We start from the raw sequence: 18,231 nt of genomic DNA, 5'->3' as shown, positions 1-18,231 counted from the left end.
CTTCCTATCATTCAAGCCATACATTTCACACAGCATGCAACATTGTCTTAAAGATTAGGTGTATACTGCATGATAAAGAGAAAAAAAATTACCCAATGTATGTATATGAGAAATGCAATTTAGTCCCACAGGGCTGGGTAACTTGGCCAGGGTCACTTTATCAGCTCCCCAGAGATATTTAGCTCTTGTGCAGCTCCCTTTCACTTCAAAGATGTCCTAATGCAGTGGTTCTCAAACATCTTGGTGCAGGTCCCTTTTACATTCTTAAAAACGATTGAGGACCCCAAAGAGCTTTGGTTTACGTGAGTTATATCTATCAATATTTACTTATTAGAAATTAAAACTGAGAAAATTTAAAAGATTTATTTGGGTCCCCAGACCAAAATCCATCAAAGAGAGTACTATAGCCTTCAGGCAGTAAACTTCAATAAAGAAAATCAGCTTCTCCAATGTGGTGCCCTCCAGATTAAATATCTGGCTGAACAGACAGGCCTCTAGCAAAACTGTGGATTTTAGGAAGCACAAAATATCGGAGTTCATCAACCTGCTCTGTGTAATGAAATTCTGTGGAAAGCACTTACAAAGTATCTACCTCAGGTGGCTTATAGAGTCAAGGTGGTGATACTTTTCAACCCAACTTCTGTCAAGATGGCAATGTATCTGCATTTTCTGGCATTCCCTGCAATATTTTCATTTTAATTGTACCTATTGGTAACAGAAGCAGGTAGATGTTTTCTGTTTTGAATATCAGAAACATCCTGCTTGTTTTTTATCTAGATGATGCCCAAGAATGTTGGCATATTGGCTGTGCATGGCGCTGCATGCAACTACCACAGAAAGAGATGATAGAAATAGTATATTTCAACCAGAACATCAAAACAGCTTCTTCATTTATAGTAGAAAGCCTATCATTCTCCATATATTGCTACGTGCAACTTCCCAATCATAGGTTGCTTAACCATGGCTTGTATAATAAACCATAATGCCCGAGTTTATACATACTAAGCCAACATAAATCACCCAGAGTTGCTGGGAGTTGGGCAGTATATAAATTTAATAAGTTGATCAGTGCCTTTTTCTGTGATGAAAATGCATTAGATTTTTTTCACAGCTCTTAAAATATTATCCTCTTTGCAAAATATAACACTCATCATTTCACAGTTTCTGTTCTTCAAGTGAAAGCATAAAAGTCACAGCATGTGAAACTATTGCTGCAGTTTTCAGCTGTGACTGTATTTCTGGAAATAAATAAATTCATTCCCAAATTATAGCTCATCTTGATCTAAGGGTCATCTGTTTTTACAACTGTAATGGTTTTGACTTGGGAAATGAATGAAGTCTGATACAGACCTCCGTAAGAGTGAGATTGGATGTATATGGAGAACAGACAGTAGCTGAAGTCAAACTTCGCTAGTGTTCTGATACCAACCTCCTTTTTGAAATCTGTATGTGTAGGACTGGGCTATGAGATCTAAGCTGCCAGAACTTGCAGAATCACAATCACTAGAAGACAGCAAAGAATTAGAGTTTCCTAGTCATCCTCCAGATTTTTGCAGCCTGAATCTGAAAGCCCAGGTTTAAGAGGATTGGACTTCTTCACTGACACTATCAAGTGGCTGTGATTTATTTTTTTTACTTTAAAATTTGAAGTGCCCCACACACTCATAGCAGCACAAGGTTCTTTATAGAAAGGCCGCAGAAACTGTAGTATAGATTTTAGAAAAAAGTCTCTGACTGAACTTCTGCTCCGAAACAAATTAAGATTTACTTGACCTGCATACACCCAAGCTTTTTTCATGTGTTACTAGCAGCAAACTGCCATTTAGCTTATATATTTCTGAAGGCATTTTCACATAAATATGCCTGTGGATAGCCCTACACTCCTATTCCACTAAAGAAATATTCTACTGAGTAATTCAGATCTATATGCTCCCATAACAGCTCTGCTAGTACCAAATGCATAAAGGTTATACATGTGGTGTCAGCCTTCCATATATTGTTGTCTACAACTTTCAACTGAAAGGTGTCAGCAGTCCCTAAAATGTCGAGTGATATTTAGCTAACACCCTGTAAACTGCTGTGATAAGGAAATGCAGTATAGCTAGAAATACAGAAATGTACAATCTGGATTCAACACTGTGTAGAAAAAGCAAGGCCTACAAGCACTTTTGGGGCACCATCTGTGCAACTTCTAGCAGCTATCTTGGATCTTATCTTCAATAAACACTATAACACATTTTTCACCAATAGTTTCTCTGGGTAATAGCATGAAAAGATGAACATTTAAATCCAGTGCAAAATTAATTGCACTTTCATACAAAAAGAACATGTTCAGCAAAACCTGCAACTTCTTTTCCATTCACACATGGACTGTGATAGAATAGGTCTGTGTGTTGCTTTGGACCTGAAGCCCAGAGATGCTATGGGGGATGTAAGGGCACCTGCAACTGCTTTAACCAAACATGTGTTTTCCTGGGATCGAGCAGCAATTGCTTTATGGAGTTGTAGACAAGAGCTGTGCTTGCACCTTCACATGCTCCACACACTTCAGAGCCTTCAAATCCAATGTGCTGCACTTTCCTATTACAGAAGTCCTGATTGACAAGTGCATGATAAATTGCATGTTTAATATGCAGCTGGTGTATATAAAGTTAGAACTTCAGTGATCTTTTGCAGAAGTCTGCACAGAATATATTATGCTCTCTGTGTCAGACAAATGGGCCAATGAGATAATTAACGAGATTACAATGAAAAATGGCAGCTTTATATTGCGTCAACCTTTATAGGAGAAAGACTGGATCAATATACATCCTTTAACATTAGACTAGCAGAATGCCCCAATAATTATAACAGAGACAGAGAAAGAAAGATTAGGGTTTTCCAATAAGGGAGCCAGTCAAATAGCAAGACAGGGCTTGGAAGGTTTCTTTGACCTTGGTGAGAAAGCACCAACTGCACTAAGGCAAGATTTTTTAAAACCATGATGTGATGAATATGTCACAACTGGCTAGGTTCTTACATCACACTAAATCATAAGCCATGGTTTACAAATCATATTAAGCTGCAATTTCTTTCACTATTGGGTTCACATACCATACAAAGCCAAAACCAGCCAAACTGCTTAGTGCAATGTGTAACTGAGTTAATAATGTGACTGGCTGGGCTGTGAAAGAAAAGTGGCTGTGAAGCCACAGCGGTACATCTTTCTGAGTATACCACACAGCAAGATAGCAAGGTTGCTCAAATGAAAATGGGAAGAGAGGCTCTGCCCCTGGAAACGTAGGCTAAGACCCCAGATTGAGTCCTATGTCAGCTCTACTCCATCAGTTATTTAATGGTGTAGAAATGCCTGACTAGACAATTATAGAATTGTTACCTACTGAATAAATGTCTCAGCAGGTGGCAATTCCTGGTTTGTTGGCACTCAGAAGGTAAATAAGGTTGGACCTGGTTAATATTTGGATGGGATTCCTCCAGGAAATACCTGGGATGTAGAATAGACAGGAAAATTTAAAAAAACAAAAAACAAAACTCGCCAAAAAAAATGGAATGGCAAACCGCTTCCCTATCACTGCCAAGAAAACTATATGGATGTCCATGAAGTCACCAGGAGTCAAACTTGACTTAAAGGAGACTAACTTTTTACTAATAGCAGATTTCAGATCTATATGTTGTTGCTAGCATTTCATACTTCTTAGTTCTACATTTTCCTTGGAAGCTTCCTTTTATGGCCTTTTTCCCCGGAGCAAGGCAATTCCCAGGCTGCAGTTGACTCATGTCTTTGGACTTTCTGGTGAGACACATTGTAACATTGGCAACAGCAAGCTAACACTGGCTGCCACTTCATCGTCAGCCAGAGATGCCATTGAGGTTGTTCAACTCTATCCCCTGTCTAACCCTGAACGAGAGTATAAGAAGTTGTGGACATCAAAAGCAGCCTTTTCCTGGCTGCTCTGCTTAATGGCTAGAAAATATTTAGTTAATTGCTTTGGTTTTGTGATTTTTAAAGTTAAAGTTAAATTTTGTACCTCCTTCTTATCACAAGAAAAATTCTGGCTCTCCTTCTTATCACAAGAAAAAATAAATATGTTCAAGCGAGACCTGAAATAAATTGTCCAGATCCATTCACATCTTTGAAAAAGGAATGCTCCTGCATGGGAATATAGCTATGCTCTCCTCCAAAATACATCATTTCACCCCTCACCTTCCTCTTATTATTATTTTTTTCTTTCCCAAATGACACTTAGCATCCCTTGGCTTCTAATCAAGTATTTTGTTTTTGAGAGGACTACTCCATCTCTACTTCAATAGCAAGCAAGCAGCAGTGAGCAGTATCAACTCTTCTGAACTGCAGCATGCAACTAGGAAGAGTGGATCTATCTGCTACAACCTCTACTATTTGCTATTCCTGGACTGCATTGTTGTATCTCCCAACCCCCTAACCCCAAGTTAAAGGACCCTGAACTTCAGCCCTGAGTCCAGTCTTAACTGCATACTGTATCCAGACTTTTTCCCACTTTCCTTCTAAATGTGCATATGCGCACTTCTGAAATAATGATCTGGTTTGCCTTTGTCATAGAGACCTTAAAAAGATCCAAGAGGAGTCTTTGGAAAAGACCCTGATGCTGGGAAAGATTGAAGGCAAAAGGAGAAGAGGACGGCAGAGGATGAGATGGTTAGATAGCATCACTGAAGCAATGACCATGAAACTGAGCAAACTCAGGGAGGCAGTGAAGGACAGGAAGGCCTGGCGCAATATGGTTCATGGGGTCACGAAGAGTTGGACACGACTTAACGACTGAACAACAACAACAACAACAACCATGTTGTTACAGTTTCCGGTCCTCAATCCTTCAAAAGCTGTGTGAAGCTGACCTTCAATTATCCCCACACCCCAACAGTTAACCTAGAGAAACATGCTGTGGCAAGAAAAAGGATCTCTGAAAAGTGCGGTGAGATGAGAGTTCCCACCAGTGAAGGAGCTACCTGCCCAGAAGCTCTGTGTTGCTGCAGCTGTTCTAGAGAAAATGCATATAAAGCAACAGAGGTGATAGTAAACTGACTTTGCTCCCAAACCCTCTCAGAGCCAAGACAAATAAAATCACAGTTTAGCCAAATTTTGGTGATTGCTACTGCTATTTCTACTACAGCTACTATAATAATGTATTTTATGTAATTTTATTGCATTTTAAAAATGTTTTATTCATGATAATGTATTTTATTGTTGTGCTTTCTGGCCCAGAGGCCATAATAAAGGATAAAAAAAAGTCATAGTGCCCAGCAACCTGAAGGTGGAGACGCCATGACCGCAGCAGATTTTAGGTGGCCAATAAGAGCTGGATAGATCCCTGCCCCCTGACTATGTAATCTCCAGACCTGAAACCAAGGAACTATTGGTTAGCCCTATAGCAAGTTTTGTGTCTGAAGAATACTACTTTCACACTGAAGACAATTCTAGGTTGCCTCCACAGCAGGCTGGGAATAAGACAGAGTTGACATCATGAGAACATAAGTTACTATGTGCTTGATAAGCAGGACCTAAAGAATAGCCATACAGAACAGTTCTACTTTGTGCAAGACTTAGTCTTTCTTTCCCCAACTTTATTTTAAGCTAGTCCATTAAAAAGTCACATGGAAGACTGAGAAAGGAAGTGATAGAAAGTCCACATTCCAGAACTGCTGACAATTTCACAGAACTACCAACCACTCCAAAGCATAGTATTACCATGGACAAATTTGGAGAGCACTCTTAGGAATACTTATGAGAGCTCACCTGGGAAGGAGTAGAAAAAGGCAAGAGAGAGACAAGGTTTGCCTCCCTGCAGGCAGTTCACAGCCTGCCTTCTCTTTGGCCATATGGTGATGTGGCTGGCATTTGACATCTCAAGGAATAGGAATTCAAATAGAGCAGAATAAGAATACAGCATTTCATTCTACTGCCTGAATTGCAGCATGGAATCGCTTCAACGAGATGGGCAGTGACAAATTTGATATATAAAATAAAATATAAATAAAATGGACATGAATTTGTAGAAGCTTGGTGAAATGGTTCTACTGCTGGGCATTATAAACACACTAGACTAAAATGTGGTTGGTTAATTTGTGGCTCAGTATATTTGTGCAGACCCAGGTAATTGCAATAATAGTAAGCCATGATTCAATTAACTATGGATTACCATGTTGTGCATACAAACCATGTTCTTCACTTGTATAATAGGTTAAGACTTTTAATAATTAAGTCATGCTGAATATCAACTGAGTGACCAATTAGCTATATGGGTTTGGAATCCCAGAGCACCCGGAAAAGGGAAAGCAGTGGATGGGAAAGTATGAAACCTTTGTTCTTTCAGTGCCACAGATGTCCACCTCCTCCCCAAGAAATAGCCACTGGGATTCTGTTATATGTAAATGACAGAAACATGTCATTTGGGTTAAGGTTTATTTGCAGCCATGGCTTTTTCTGTAGGTTGGAAATTCTCCACAATTATAGAATGATGCTCTCCTGAAACTGGTGAGAGGTGGGAATGAGGGGTTTGACCTTTTGCTAGGAACAGAAAATAAAGGTTAAGTGATGCCTCCCAAGCTGATTTTTATTTTGGCTCCTTGAGTGTGAAAGAGTCATAGAGACACTCATTTCTATTTTTGGTTGCTTATAAACAGCTTTCTGGTCACCTATGGTTGTCTTAACATTCAGAGAAAAAGAAGACATGTTATATAGTTAAAATGCTTCCAAATCTAACTTAGTCTTGAGATTCAGGGTAGAACCTGACTTCTTTTTCTCTGATCAGTACAAGGTTCATCAGATTCATGATCATATATCCTCCAGAAGTGTTATGGTTTGACACAAGTAGGATAACTAAAATTTTAAGCTTAGACAAATTAAGCTGGCCATAAATCCAACATAAATTTCTTGAAATAAATGGCAAAAATATATGGCTACTCCAGTCTGTAGAATCTGCTTTATCCTCTACTTTGACTGCTAGTTGCTTATACTGAAAAAGCCATCAGTATAAGTCAGAAACTGTTGACTTTTCTACATATGAGACAGCCAGCATGTGTGTTGTCTGGTGAGTGTATCTTGGCCAGGAGATCCAAGGATACCCCACCTTTTTCAGCTGTAGAGCTCATTATGGTCTAGTCATTGCCTTTCAGCTCAACCCACCTCAGGACTGAGAAACTCAGAATTACTGTATTGTAATGTAAAACTATGTATCTCTGTGTGTTCTGGAGATAGGAGAGAACAGTGTATAGTGCTCTTGGAGAAAGGATGTGATAAAAATGTAATAAACAGATTATAAAACTATCAAAACCAGTCAGTGAAAACTAAGTCAGCATCTTACACTGAAGATAGGAATTATTTTAAATCCAGCCTGCCAGATAGTTGGGAGTAAAAGTTTCCAAATCCCCAATAAAGATGTATTTATTTATTTAGTTATACAATATATAGGGTTCCCAACAACTCTGGGCATCTTACAATTAAAAAGCAAAAGAAGACAAAAGACAAAAAAAGAGATGAGTGGCTGAAAGACAACATATTATAAAAAAAGCCCATGCAGCAGGAGCTCAACCTTCACCCTGCCCAAGGCCTGGGAGAACATTCAGGTCTTTAACAACTTTCTGAATGATATCAGGGTGGAAGTCAACCAGATCTCTGGGGAAAATATTCCAGAGGGCAGGCACCACAACAGAAAAGGCATGGTGCCTGGGTCACACAAGGTGATAGTACTTATTTATGGGACCCAACGTTTGCCCACTCTACCCAATTTTACCAGATGGGCAGAAACAACCAGAGATGGGCACATTTTGGGCTCTATGCCATGAAGGGCTTTATAAGTGATAAGCAGCATCTTGAACTGAACCCAGAACCAAATGGCAACCAGTGCAGCTTGAGGAGCAATGGGGTCACATGGAATAGAAATTTTAGGAATGGTAATCCAAACACTAGACTGGGAGAACTTTTTTAAAGCTTTAATCAGAACTTCAGTTTCACAAACTGGGCTCATACATAATTTTAATCCAAAATTTTTAAAGATGTGTTTTGATTACACAGCATATTAAGTCATGATTTGCTTAGCCATGCTTTTTTTTAATAAGTCAAATTGGCTTAATTTCCACCACACTCTAAGCCATAAATTCCAATTTAAAAACCATAATGCCCAAGTTCATACAACACCTGAAGCTGAGACAAGCAAACAGTATTTTGGTTTTGCATGTTGTGTGAATTCAGGTAATAATACTCCAATCAATAGTATTATATCAGTAATAATACCCTGCTGAAAAAATTATGGAATATGGCATAATGAAGAGAGTTATTCATGTTTCTTATGGAGTCCTTGGTGCTCTCTGAGCTTGGTTGTTTGCTTGCAGATGTTTCATTACCCAATTAGGTAACATCATCAGTGCTAGTGAGTGTGGGGTTTGCTCCCTGTTTATGTACAGTAGTTTGCCCTGCCAGTATTGGTGGGGGTGTGGTTTTCTCCTTGGTAGTTCCTTGATTAGGGTATTGTTTTCTGCTTGATCATTTGCCTGGTGTTAATCCCTGCTTATCTGGGTGTTGGCTGCTGGAGAGGATGTGTTCTGCTCTTTTTGTTTCCTTCCTTAGCTTTCTTTATTGTCTCTTTTGAATGGTGTGTAAATATGCTTTATCTCTATGTATCTATTGATGGCTGATTTGTCTGAATGCCAAGCTTCCAGAAATTCCCTAGCATTTTTGGACTTAGCTTGAAAACTGAGCATTAGTCTGTCCATGTGTTGTGAGTTTAAGGAGTTTTCGTCGTGTCTTCTGACTGCTAGTTGGTGTGCATGGATCCGCTCTGCTAGTCTTCTGTCTGTGTGTCCTACGTAGAGGCTGCTACAGTCCTTACACTGTATGTTGTAGATGACTCATGTTTCTTCTACTTGGGCTACTGGGTCTTTTGATTTACTTAAGATGTTTTGGAGGGCTTTAGTTGGTTTGTGTGCTACAGTGATGCTGTGTACTTGTAATAGTCTGTTGGTTGTTTCTGAGATGTTTTTGATGTATGGTAGTGTTATCCTTTTCATAGCTTGTGTTGGTTGTGCTGTAGAGGGCTGAGTGGTCAGGCATTCAATTTCTTGTTTCCAGCAACTGCTATTCAAAGATATGTCTCTGAACCTGGTGATGCCATTTATAACTATTATGGCTACTAACTGTTAATAGATCTACTATGCCTCCATTAATTTATCTAATCCCATTTTTAAAGCCTAGGTTTTGTAGGACAGACACAGCTTTCACTGTTGGCAGAGGAATCAAATGATTATTTGGCATAAAGAGAAATTAGCATGAGCTAAAAAAAATGGCTATGCAACAGTTTAGAAGATAGCTACATGCACACTGAATCTCAGTTTAAACTGATACTTTCCCTGCTATCTGTTATTAAGGCAGATCTTTGTATCAACATTTATCTTGGATTAAATAATTTTACTACTGTTTTCATACATTAATCAGCTACTGTATGCAGAATAATCCACATGGCTCTGTATAGTTCCACAAGATTGTATTTCCTTGAGGCAATAAAATAACAAAATACAGTTCAAGATTTCAGGTGACCATGATAGAAGCTCAAAAAATCAAGTGCTAACAAGGCTGACTCAGATGTTATTTCTGCCTCTCTATAACTGGTGTGTATTTGTGTAAGCAATATCACATAACCGGGGAGAATCCAAAAATAATGGCATTAAATTTGCAGTCCCGATCAGGTCCATACCACCCAGGAGTGATTTCAGAGCACCTTCAGAAGACCAACTTTTTCTTTACCAAGTTTTCTAATTTATTATTTGAAATGGAGTAGAAATTGACAGGGTTGTTTGAAGTATTAGTGATCAGGATGCTATGGGCACCTCTGTGACTAATGCTTGCACAGAACCTATCACTGAGTCTTCTGGTAAATTAGTTAGTTGATATGTCTTAGCCACCCTGGGCCTAGCTGTAGGCCAATAATAGAATACTCCACACTCAGTTTTATGCTGAAAATTAAACCCCTTCCACCTCCAAAAAATCAAGTAAAGGATACCAAACTACAAGTTTCTCATCTGGCATGCTGTTCCTGGCATTCCTGGCAAGGTGGCAAGAGCTGGAAGATGAGGTGTCCAGATGTCCCCTCCAAAGGCCAAATGGACTACCCTGTTAAAGCTGGTATTGCAGAGTGGTGCTGCTGCTTCTGCAAACAATTGCTGCCTACTATTAGAAATTCCCTATTTGCACGAAATCTTGTAGCTGCAGCAGGAAGAAGCTGAGCTTAAGCACAATATCTGCAAAGGTATCAGGTGACTGGCATGGGCTCAGTCCCTTACATAAGCCGTTTGGCCACCCCATACAGAAATGCCCTCAGCCTTGAGAAAATTATTATAAAAATGGGAGCCACTGTGGTATAGTGGTTAAGGTACCAGGGAGATTTAAATTCTAGTCCACACTCAGCACAGAAGCTCACTGGGTGATTTTTGGGCCACTTTTTCTCAGCCCAATCTACTTTATAGGGTTGTTGGGAGGGCAGAGTGCAATGTATGCTATGTTAAATTCCTGAAAACTACTTATATAGAATTTCAATTCTCCTAAAAGTTTCAATTGTATTGTATATTCCGGAACGACATAAAGAAACTTGAGAATGGAAAGTCATCAGTCTCCTTATGGAAGAATGTAGAGAACTACTGGGATCGGGTGATTTGTTTTCCCCATATGGGGAATTGCTATGTGTCAACAAACTTGGCCACGGTAGCCTTCCTGCTGCTGCTTTCAGAAGTGTTAATCCATCTGCTACTAACAAGCCCAAGGAAGAGAAAAGGAATGGACAGGATATTTTTTCTCCTTCTCTCTAGAGATGGAAAGAAAAGAGAGTCGGCTCAGCAATATCGTTTTACTGCAACATGATCTATAAGAACAGATTTACTACTGTAGAGAGTTTGACCACTGGCCAACTAGTTCGTCTCCCACAGTTCAGCGTTACAGAACAGAACATCAAAATAAGTAAGATAGCAATCCTCACTCAAAGAGGCCTGATGCCAAACAATGTTTTAACATGTGTAAATGTTAATAATAGAGATCTTTCTTTATCTTAGCTTGAGAAATCTGTATCTCTTGTTACACTCTGACCCGGGATTTCCTTCCTTGAAAATGTTAAAAACAAATAAGTGAAATGGGGTATTTTATTTGGAATTTGTTGAATAGACAAGTCTGTCAAAGGCTTCTACAGTGCTTTAGCCACTAAATGGGATTTAATTCTTGGCCACAATGGTTAAATATTTCATTTAGATTGAACTACTTGTGTACTTGCACAGTATTTAAGAAGGCCTGCTTCAGAGAAAAGGTTTCATGTTGTCAGAGAGATGTAAATCCTCCATAACATTTAAATTATCCATTAAAAAATCACATATTTTGCTTATTTTTCTAAAATTGCTTATTTCTCATTATAGCAATATTTATCTCAGAATGTGCAGTTACGTGCTCCATTAACAAACCTATGTAGGACCTTTGATTCCTAATTTGCAAAGATTCATCCCCAGTGTCCTTTAATCTACACAGAGGATAACTCTTCTCCAACAAATAAAGCAGTCTATTCCAACTTAGTGCCCCCTAGATGTGTTGGAACAAAATCCTTAATTCCCAGTCACCAGGCTAGGTAAGGCTGGGATAAAGAGAAACATTCCGTAACTACGTACAGGTCTAAAGCTGTCTGGAGGCCTGTCCTATGCATGAATCAAAGAGCTTGTGACTCATCAAAGCAAAGATAATTCACCAGCCACTGAGCACTAGAACCTTAAAGAACACTTTACTATTACTGGCATACATAATACATACATAATTCAGTTCAGCTTAGTGGGCCACAAATTCTGAAGGGCAAGTGTATGGTCTACTTTGCTTCCTGCTTGTCTCCTTGGTTTTCACAAACTTTCACATTCAAGATGCTTCCTGTTGACCTCTAGGGTGAGACAGAAAAATGATCTTCAAGAAAGATCATTCCACTGAAATACCATAATGTCTGTTATTATTGTCCTGGCCTTTCCAATCAGCCAGCAAAACCAAACAACAAACTGGCACGCATGTTTTTAAGTTTGTGCTTTTATTTTCCATAAACACTTGAATTGGAACAGGTTGTTAGCAAGAACTGGATCTGAAATTATCCCCCCAGTTCCTGCTAACTAGAATTGTTATTTTGCATTTGCATAACATACTTAATCAGAGGTAAGCCTCAGCCCTTGGTTAAAGAGCTGTGTGGAATAAGGAAGATGGCTAGTTAAACTGGAGAAAGGCATGATCCCTTTCACCAAGTATAGCAACTTAGCGTATCATTCGCACATGGCAATAAGTCAAAGTAAAATAGAGCTGTAAGGGGGTAAGCTTTCCAAAATATATTAACATTCTAGCAGATTTTAGAGAAATAAAGAGAAAATACTTTTGCATACTGTATTTCTGATTGATGCAGAAATTCTAACTTACTTTTTGGAAAAAGTCAACCAAATTTTATTTCTTGTATTATATCAAAAGGAAACCTATACTTTCTACAAAGGACTTATTCTTCCTATCCCTCTGCCAAATTTTACTTGGCGACAGCTGCATCCACTCACCCTCTTGCAAGACAAGCTGGGCAGAGCTTTGCAGGTCTCTCACATCTATATCTGAGCCAAAATATACAGCCCAGCTTTTTTTTTTCAAATAATTTTATTAAGAATTATAAAAGAATAAAAGTCAATACAAACTACAAAAAATGCAAACAGACAAATACAAAAAAGGGGGGGGAGAGGGATTGTAGGAAAGAAAAAAAAGGGAAAAGGAAAAAGAGAAAGAGAAAGAAAAGAAAAAAGAAAGAAAGAAAAAGCAACTTCCCCCTTCATCTCGGCAGGTAAAAACAGTTTTAACAGCTTATCACCATCTCTAAATAAAACATAATCACTCTTCTCCCCATAACTCATTTCTTAGGTAAAAAATAAAACAAAATCCAAATGCTTCATTAATCATTCTTTGTCAGCAAAAGTCCAGTAAGAGCAACCAGATATAATTATTTTCCTCTTTTAGCCTTGATCAAACAAGCCAACCTTATAAAGCTTCCCTGAATTTTTAAAATTATTCTTTAACCCCTTCAAAAAAAATCCCAGAGGTAGTTTGCTGGTCATCTGTGTATCCAAGCAAAACTCCTTCAGAACTACAGCCCAGCTTCTTTTCATCATTTGATGTATGTACCTATTGCTGTGTTCTCATTACATGCTCCCCCCATTTAACTTAACCATGGTATATTCAACTAACCTGATTTCACACAGCACTAGCCACACCAGAGGAGATCGTGCAACATCTTTGGCTAAAATGTGTCTAATTGGTGGTTCAACATGTAATGTGAATACAGCCTAAGTCTATATGTATGAGAGAAAGAGAAAACATGAAAAATATCCTCAAAAACTGCAGTAATTTTTTCAGGGATGAAATTTACAAATTTGGGGAGCAACCAAAACCAGTCATTTCAGGTGCCAGAGGCTAGGTGTTATCAGTGAGCATGGTGGCAGCTGGCCTGCCATTCCGTGAAATTAAAAAAATGGGACTCTCCTGGGTTAACCTGTTGTGTTTAGGTGAGATGAAGGACACACTCCCATCATCAGCAGTGGGGTCAGAATTAAGGTCCTGGTCAGTTTGTACAGGTGCATGAAGAAGAAAGAATATATATATAAACATTATGTTCACCTAATGCACTACCTCCTGGTTTAACCAAACTATGGCTATGAAATTATCCCAATTTTCTAAGTTTTCAGTGAATTGTTAACACATGGGATAAACTCAGACTATGTGCTGGAATAACATGTGGTGTAGCTCAGTATGTCATGCGGACATACTGACAATCTTATCCTTTGCCTCCCGCAAAAAAATGTCTTGGGACAGCCAAGAGTGACCTGGCCTTGGATTTTTTCTTTTTCTTTTTTTAGCTTGTCTCAATTGGGCTGGTATTCCCAGTCCACCACCTGAAGCATTTGCTTCGTTACGCTTATGGACAGAACCGGCCTTGCTTGTTGCAAGTTAAGGCTTTCTCTTCGCCATGGGATCCCTTTAGTACAGGGTAGATCCCCACCTGCATTTCTACACTGTGATGGGCAAGCAACTGGTGCTGCTGGTGAGGCAAAGAAGGTGGTCTGCCCTCACCTCTCAAGGAACGTAATAATACAGAGCCTGAGTTCACGTAATATGCTAAGCCAAAAACGTACGGTTAATAATCTACTGTATGCTTAATGTTTTGGATGAATTTAGCCAACTGTGATTTATTTAATAATCATAGATAAGCTAAACATGGTTTGGCACATTTATAAACATAGCATACAGCTTACCTCCCATCATTCCTTGTCAGGTGGCATGACATATAGGCTAGACTTGAACAAAACACTAGGCTAAAATGCATTTGTCTATTTGTATGAACCCAGACCATGTGGCAGCTTATATTCACGGTGGACTGCAAATGCAGGTGATTAGTAAAGCATGGTTTTATCAAACTTAAATAAGCATATTGTGGAACCACAAGGGTAGTTAACTCACTTTTTTCTAGTCTTTGGAAGGATTGGGAATGGTATAAGCACTCTAAGCCATGGCTTTTTAAACAACACAGTTCACATGAAATGCTAAACCTCAAACGATTAAAACACATTTTGGCTTTGCATACTATGTAAACACATCCCCTATATTGTTTAGAATTAGCTGCTATAAAAGGCAAGGGCAGTAAATAGTGGTTGGATTTGTTTCATTTGTTTAACAATAGTTTATTGAATGTTAGAATAGACTAGATTTGCCCAACATGCTAAACTGTAAACCATGCCTTTACAAATCCTAACCACTGGGTTAACTCATGCCACTAATCCACAATGTGATTTGATTCTGACTTACAGTGATATATGAACCTAGTTTTTGTGGGTTCAAACCATAGTTTAAGGCTTACCATTGTGGGCACTAGGCTACTAAAGCTTGTTCTACATGTCATCTTTAAAGCAAATTATGACTTTCACAAACCCAGCAAATGTTGGGTAACCTTCCCCATCTTATCTCCTGCAGCAACCAAGTTAGCTCTCAGATATTATTGGTACAGCCACAGAAGCATTAAGACTGGATTCCCAAAATTGGAAAGCTAGAACCAGAAACAGTTTTGGGGCACCAGCCCAACCTAACAGGGAATGACCTTCTCTTCCTTACATCAGACAAATATTTCAAAGTTCAAGAAACTAGGAAACTGCTCTGTGACAGGGTTCACTCATGTTAATAATGTTGTATCATTTTGACTTTACACAAAGTATGAACCCAGCCATTGTGATTGACTCAGTAAGCATGATGAAGCACACATGAATTAGTAGGAGGTGTAAACTCATTCATTGTTTTATCCAGCAAAGTTCTAGGAAAATATTTGTGACAATGAAAAACAATAAACTTATAGCTCATGTTGTACTGATCTAGTTTATAAAAAATAGAATATAAGTTGCATTTTACTGTGGAAGAACAATCTCCTCCTTTTGCCTTTCTGACTAGGTTTGCACGTTGTGCAAAACTAAAATGCGGTGTTTTAGCTTAACAAGCCATATGGTCCTAGCCATAACTTATGGCTAGCATTACTCCCCCTCCCCACATGCCAGCACTCCTTCCCCATAGAGCAACTTACATTCACTGACTGCTCCTTCGGAGTATGTTTCTTGGTCTCCTTTTCCCGAGAGCTGAGTGTTTCCTCTCGCTTGCACCTGCCACTCAATGGCTTGTCAGTTTCGCCCACGTGCTCGAGGCCCACCGGGATGCTCCCATCTGTCTCGGATGCATCCAGCTCTTTCTCTAGCTCCTCCATCTCCTCTGGAGACAAAGTGGACAGTAAGTTGTCAATATCTGGATCCTCACTGACTTGCCGCCGGTATTTGGCTACTCTGGACATCTCGGCAGCTTGCAAGAGGACACGGCAGCTTGCAAGAGGCGATATATGTGAGTATATGTGATTGTGTATCTATGAAAAAGCAAGCTAAGAAATCCCCAGAGAGTTAGGATTTCTGTAAAGCCGGGTTCTTCTTTCTGATACTGTAGAGGTGTTGAAATGTTATGTGTCAGAAACCAAACCTTCTCTACAGCCTGGATTATACTGGCCATGCAGATGTAGAGAAGCTGGCCAATGAAAAGTGACAGCAGTCCAGCCGAGAGTAGGGAAGCCAATCACACAAGACAGGAGGTGGAGCTGATGTCCATCAGAGGAGTTTGAAACCTGAGGACATTCCAGGGAATCTTGAAGTGCTGCATGACCAAATTTAGTCTTGAACATTTAGTTTTTTAAAGGCAATGAAAGAGAAACTTGCAAATTTTTTAAAAAGGAAAGCAAAACAAAATCCAGTAAGCTGCTGGCTGGCTGCATGGATGCAGAGAGGAACACAAAGTCTTTAAGTATGTATATCAAGTGCTCGCATATCTAAAACCAAATGCATCTCATTGTTGGCACTCGGTATCCTCTCATTTTACACTTCTCTCGATAATAAAATGTGTAAAATCAGAATATGCCTGAAGCTTTTTAATTTAAATGAAAGATTCCGTTTGTTGAAATCAGCGTATCTTCTACTTCTGTACTGAAAATAAATGAGTTTTTGATATAATCTTTCTTTTGAATCTTACACAAAACCGACAAATGACAGAAAATGATAGTCATTGCTGTGGTACAGCACACTTTCAATGCATAGCTAATTAAACAAGCCCCCAACCTCCATTAACATGCGGTTTAGAGCTAGATGTAAAGTCCATTAGATTTTCTTTGGAATAAATTTGCATAGAATTGGATTGCCTATCTACAATTGCTAGTAAGTGGAGAGCTGAGAACATTAGAATGTATCTTCCATTCTAATCTGGGAGATTTTCAGTGAAAACAATTTAGATCTTTCAGTCCTTCTCTGAAGATGTTCTATTTTACACTGCTAGCAAAATATAGGGATAGTAGCTTCTGAGTAGTCCTGAAACTATTCCTGGAAAGGTTTTTCTTCCTCAGCTTTTATTTCAAAAACCCACTAAATGCCATAGCAGCATTATTGGTAGGATTGTCAGGTTTTGTTTTTTTTTTAAATCTGTGCTCAGTCGTTACCGACTCTGCAGTGACTGCTTGGACGAGTCCTTGCAGTTTTCAAGGCAAGGTGTTTTGGAAGTGGTTTGCCAGAGCCTCCTTCCTAGAGCAGAGCCCAGCTGGCGAGCGCAGGAGGCGGAGTTTCCGTTGCTTTGCACCCTTTTCGGGCGCGCGCGGTTTCGCGCTTACCAGCAACTGCTTCTGACTCCTTTTGCAAGGCGCCACCAGCATTTTTCCTCCCATCGGAGTGAGAGTACCCATTTATCTACTCACGTGAGTTTTCAAACTGTTGGGTTGACAGGAACTGGGGAGGAAACAGGAGCTCACCCTGTTAACGCGAAGGCTGGACTCGAACCGCTGAAGCGTCGACCATTTCTGGCCGGCAACTTTCAGCGTCATTAAGCCGCTGCGCCACCACGTCCCCCTTGTCAGGTTTTAAATTATTATAAATTAATTTAAATTTAATTTCACAAACTGATGTCTTACCAAAGTATTGAACAAGAACTCCATTTTGAGTGTGCCAGGCTGGGGAATCCTGACCCAAATACTCCATCCATATATTTTTTTATGCAAGGAATACCGAGGGTCCGTGCCTCTTCTCCTGCTTTTTCTGCAGCTTACCTTCTCCGGCTTCTTTTGCCTGCTTTGTAACAGCTAGCATTTATGCTGGAAGGTCATTTCTAGAAATGATGCTGAAGAACTATTGCTTGGTTCATTGCTTAATGCTTACATTAAGTTTTATCCAAGTTAGTGTTTTCCAGATATGTTCAACTTCAAAATGAGCTAGCCAATGGGATGGTTGGTCTGCATCATTATTTATTATTCTTAATGATATCTGAAAGAAATTATAGTGATTTTAATCAAAATTTTAAGAAACATAATTCCAGAAAATATACTACACATATAATCAAAACTGGACTGTGTCATTAAGAAAGATATCTGAATGAACATATCAAATTAATTATGACTGTATTAATGTATAGCCACACTACATATTAATTTTTTTTTCAAATTGCAGCATTACCAGACCTTGTGAATTTTAGTGCAATCTAGTAATTGCCGGAGCAAAGTCAAAATACATTCTTTTTTACCTAGGCTTTTGTCCAGTCCCCCCTCAGACTTTTCCTAAACATCTTTGCAAACGATGCACCCCATCTGCCGACCGTCTCTGTTATTA

General features: G+C 39.2%; 1 protein-coding gene across 2 annotated transcripts in view; it reads right to left on the bottom strand.

The window, feature by feature from the left end:
* The window catches only part of LMOD1 (leiomodin 1), a 31,918-nt gene extending 15,802 nt beyond the window's left edge, over positions 1 to 16,116 (bottom strand). Inside the window, exon 1 of one of the 2 annotated variants that reach the window (XM_007426051.4) lies at positions 15,633 to 16,116. In XM_007426051.4, coding sequence (XP_007426113.1) covers positions 15,633 to 15,893 — 261 coding nt within the window. In that variant the 5' untranslated portion in view covers positions 15,894 to 16,116. The remainder of the gene's footprint in view (positions 1 to 15,632) is intronic. The other variant, XM_007426052.4, reaches the window with a different exon arrangement.
* Positions 16,117 to 18,231: the final 2,115 nt, after the last annotated feature.

Source organism: Python bivittatus, unplaced genomic scaffold, assembly GCF_059951505.1.
Source record: "Python bivittatus isolate LINGU-HERP-01145 unplaced genomic scaffold, Pbiv_v1 ctg000700_np1212, whole genome shotgun sequence".
NCBI classification, from domain to species: domain Eukaryota; kingdom Metazoa; phylum Chordata; class Lepidosauria; order Squamata; family Pythonidae; genus Python; species Python bivittatus.
Note: the sequence above shows the minus strand (reverse complement) of the source record. Positions and strands in the feature narration are given on the sequence as shown.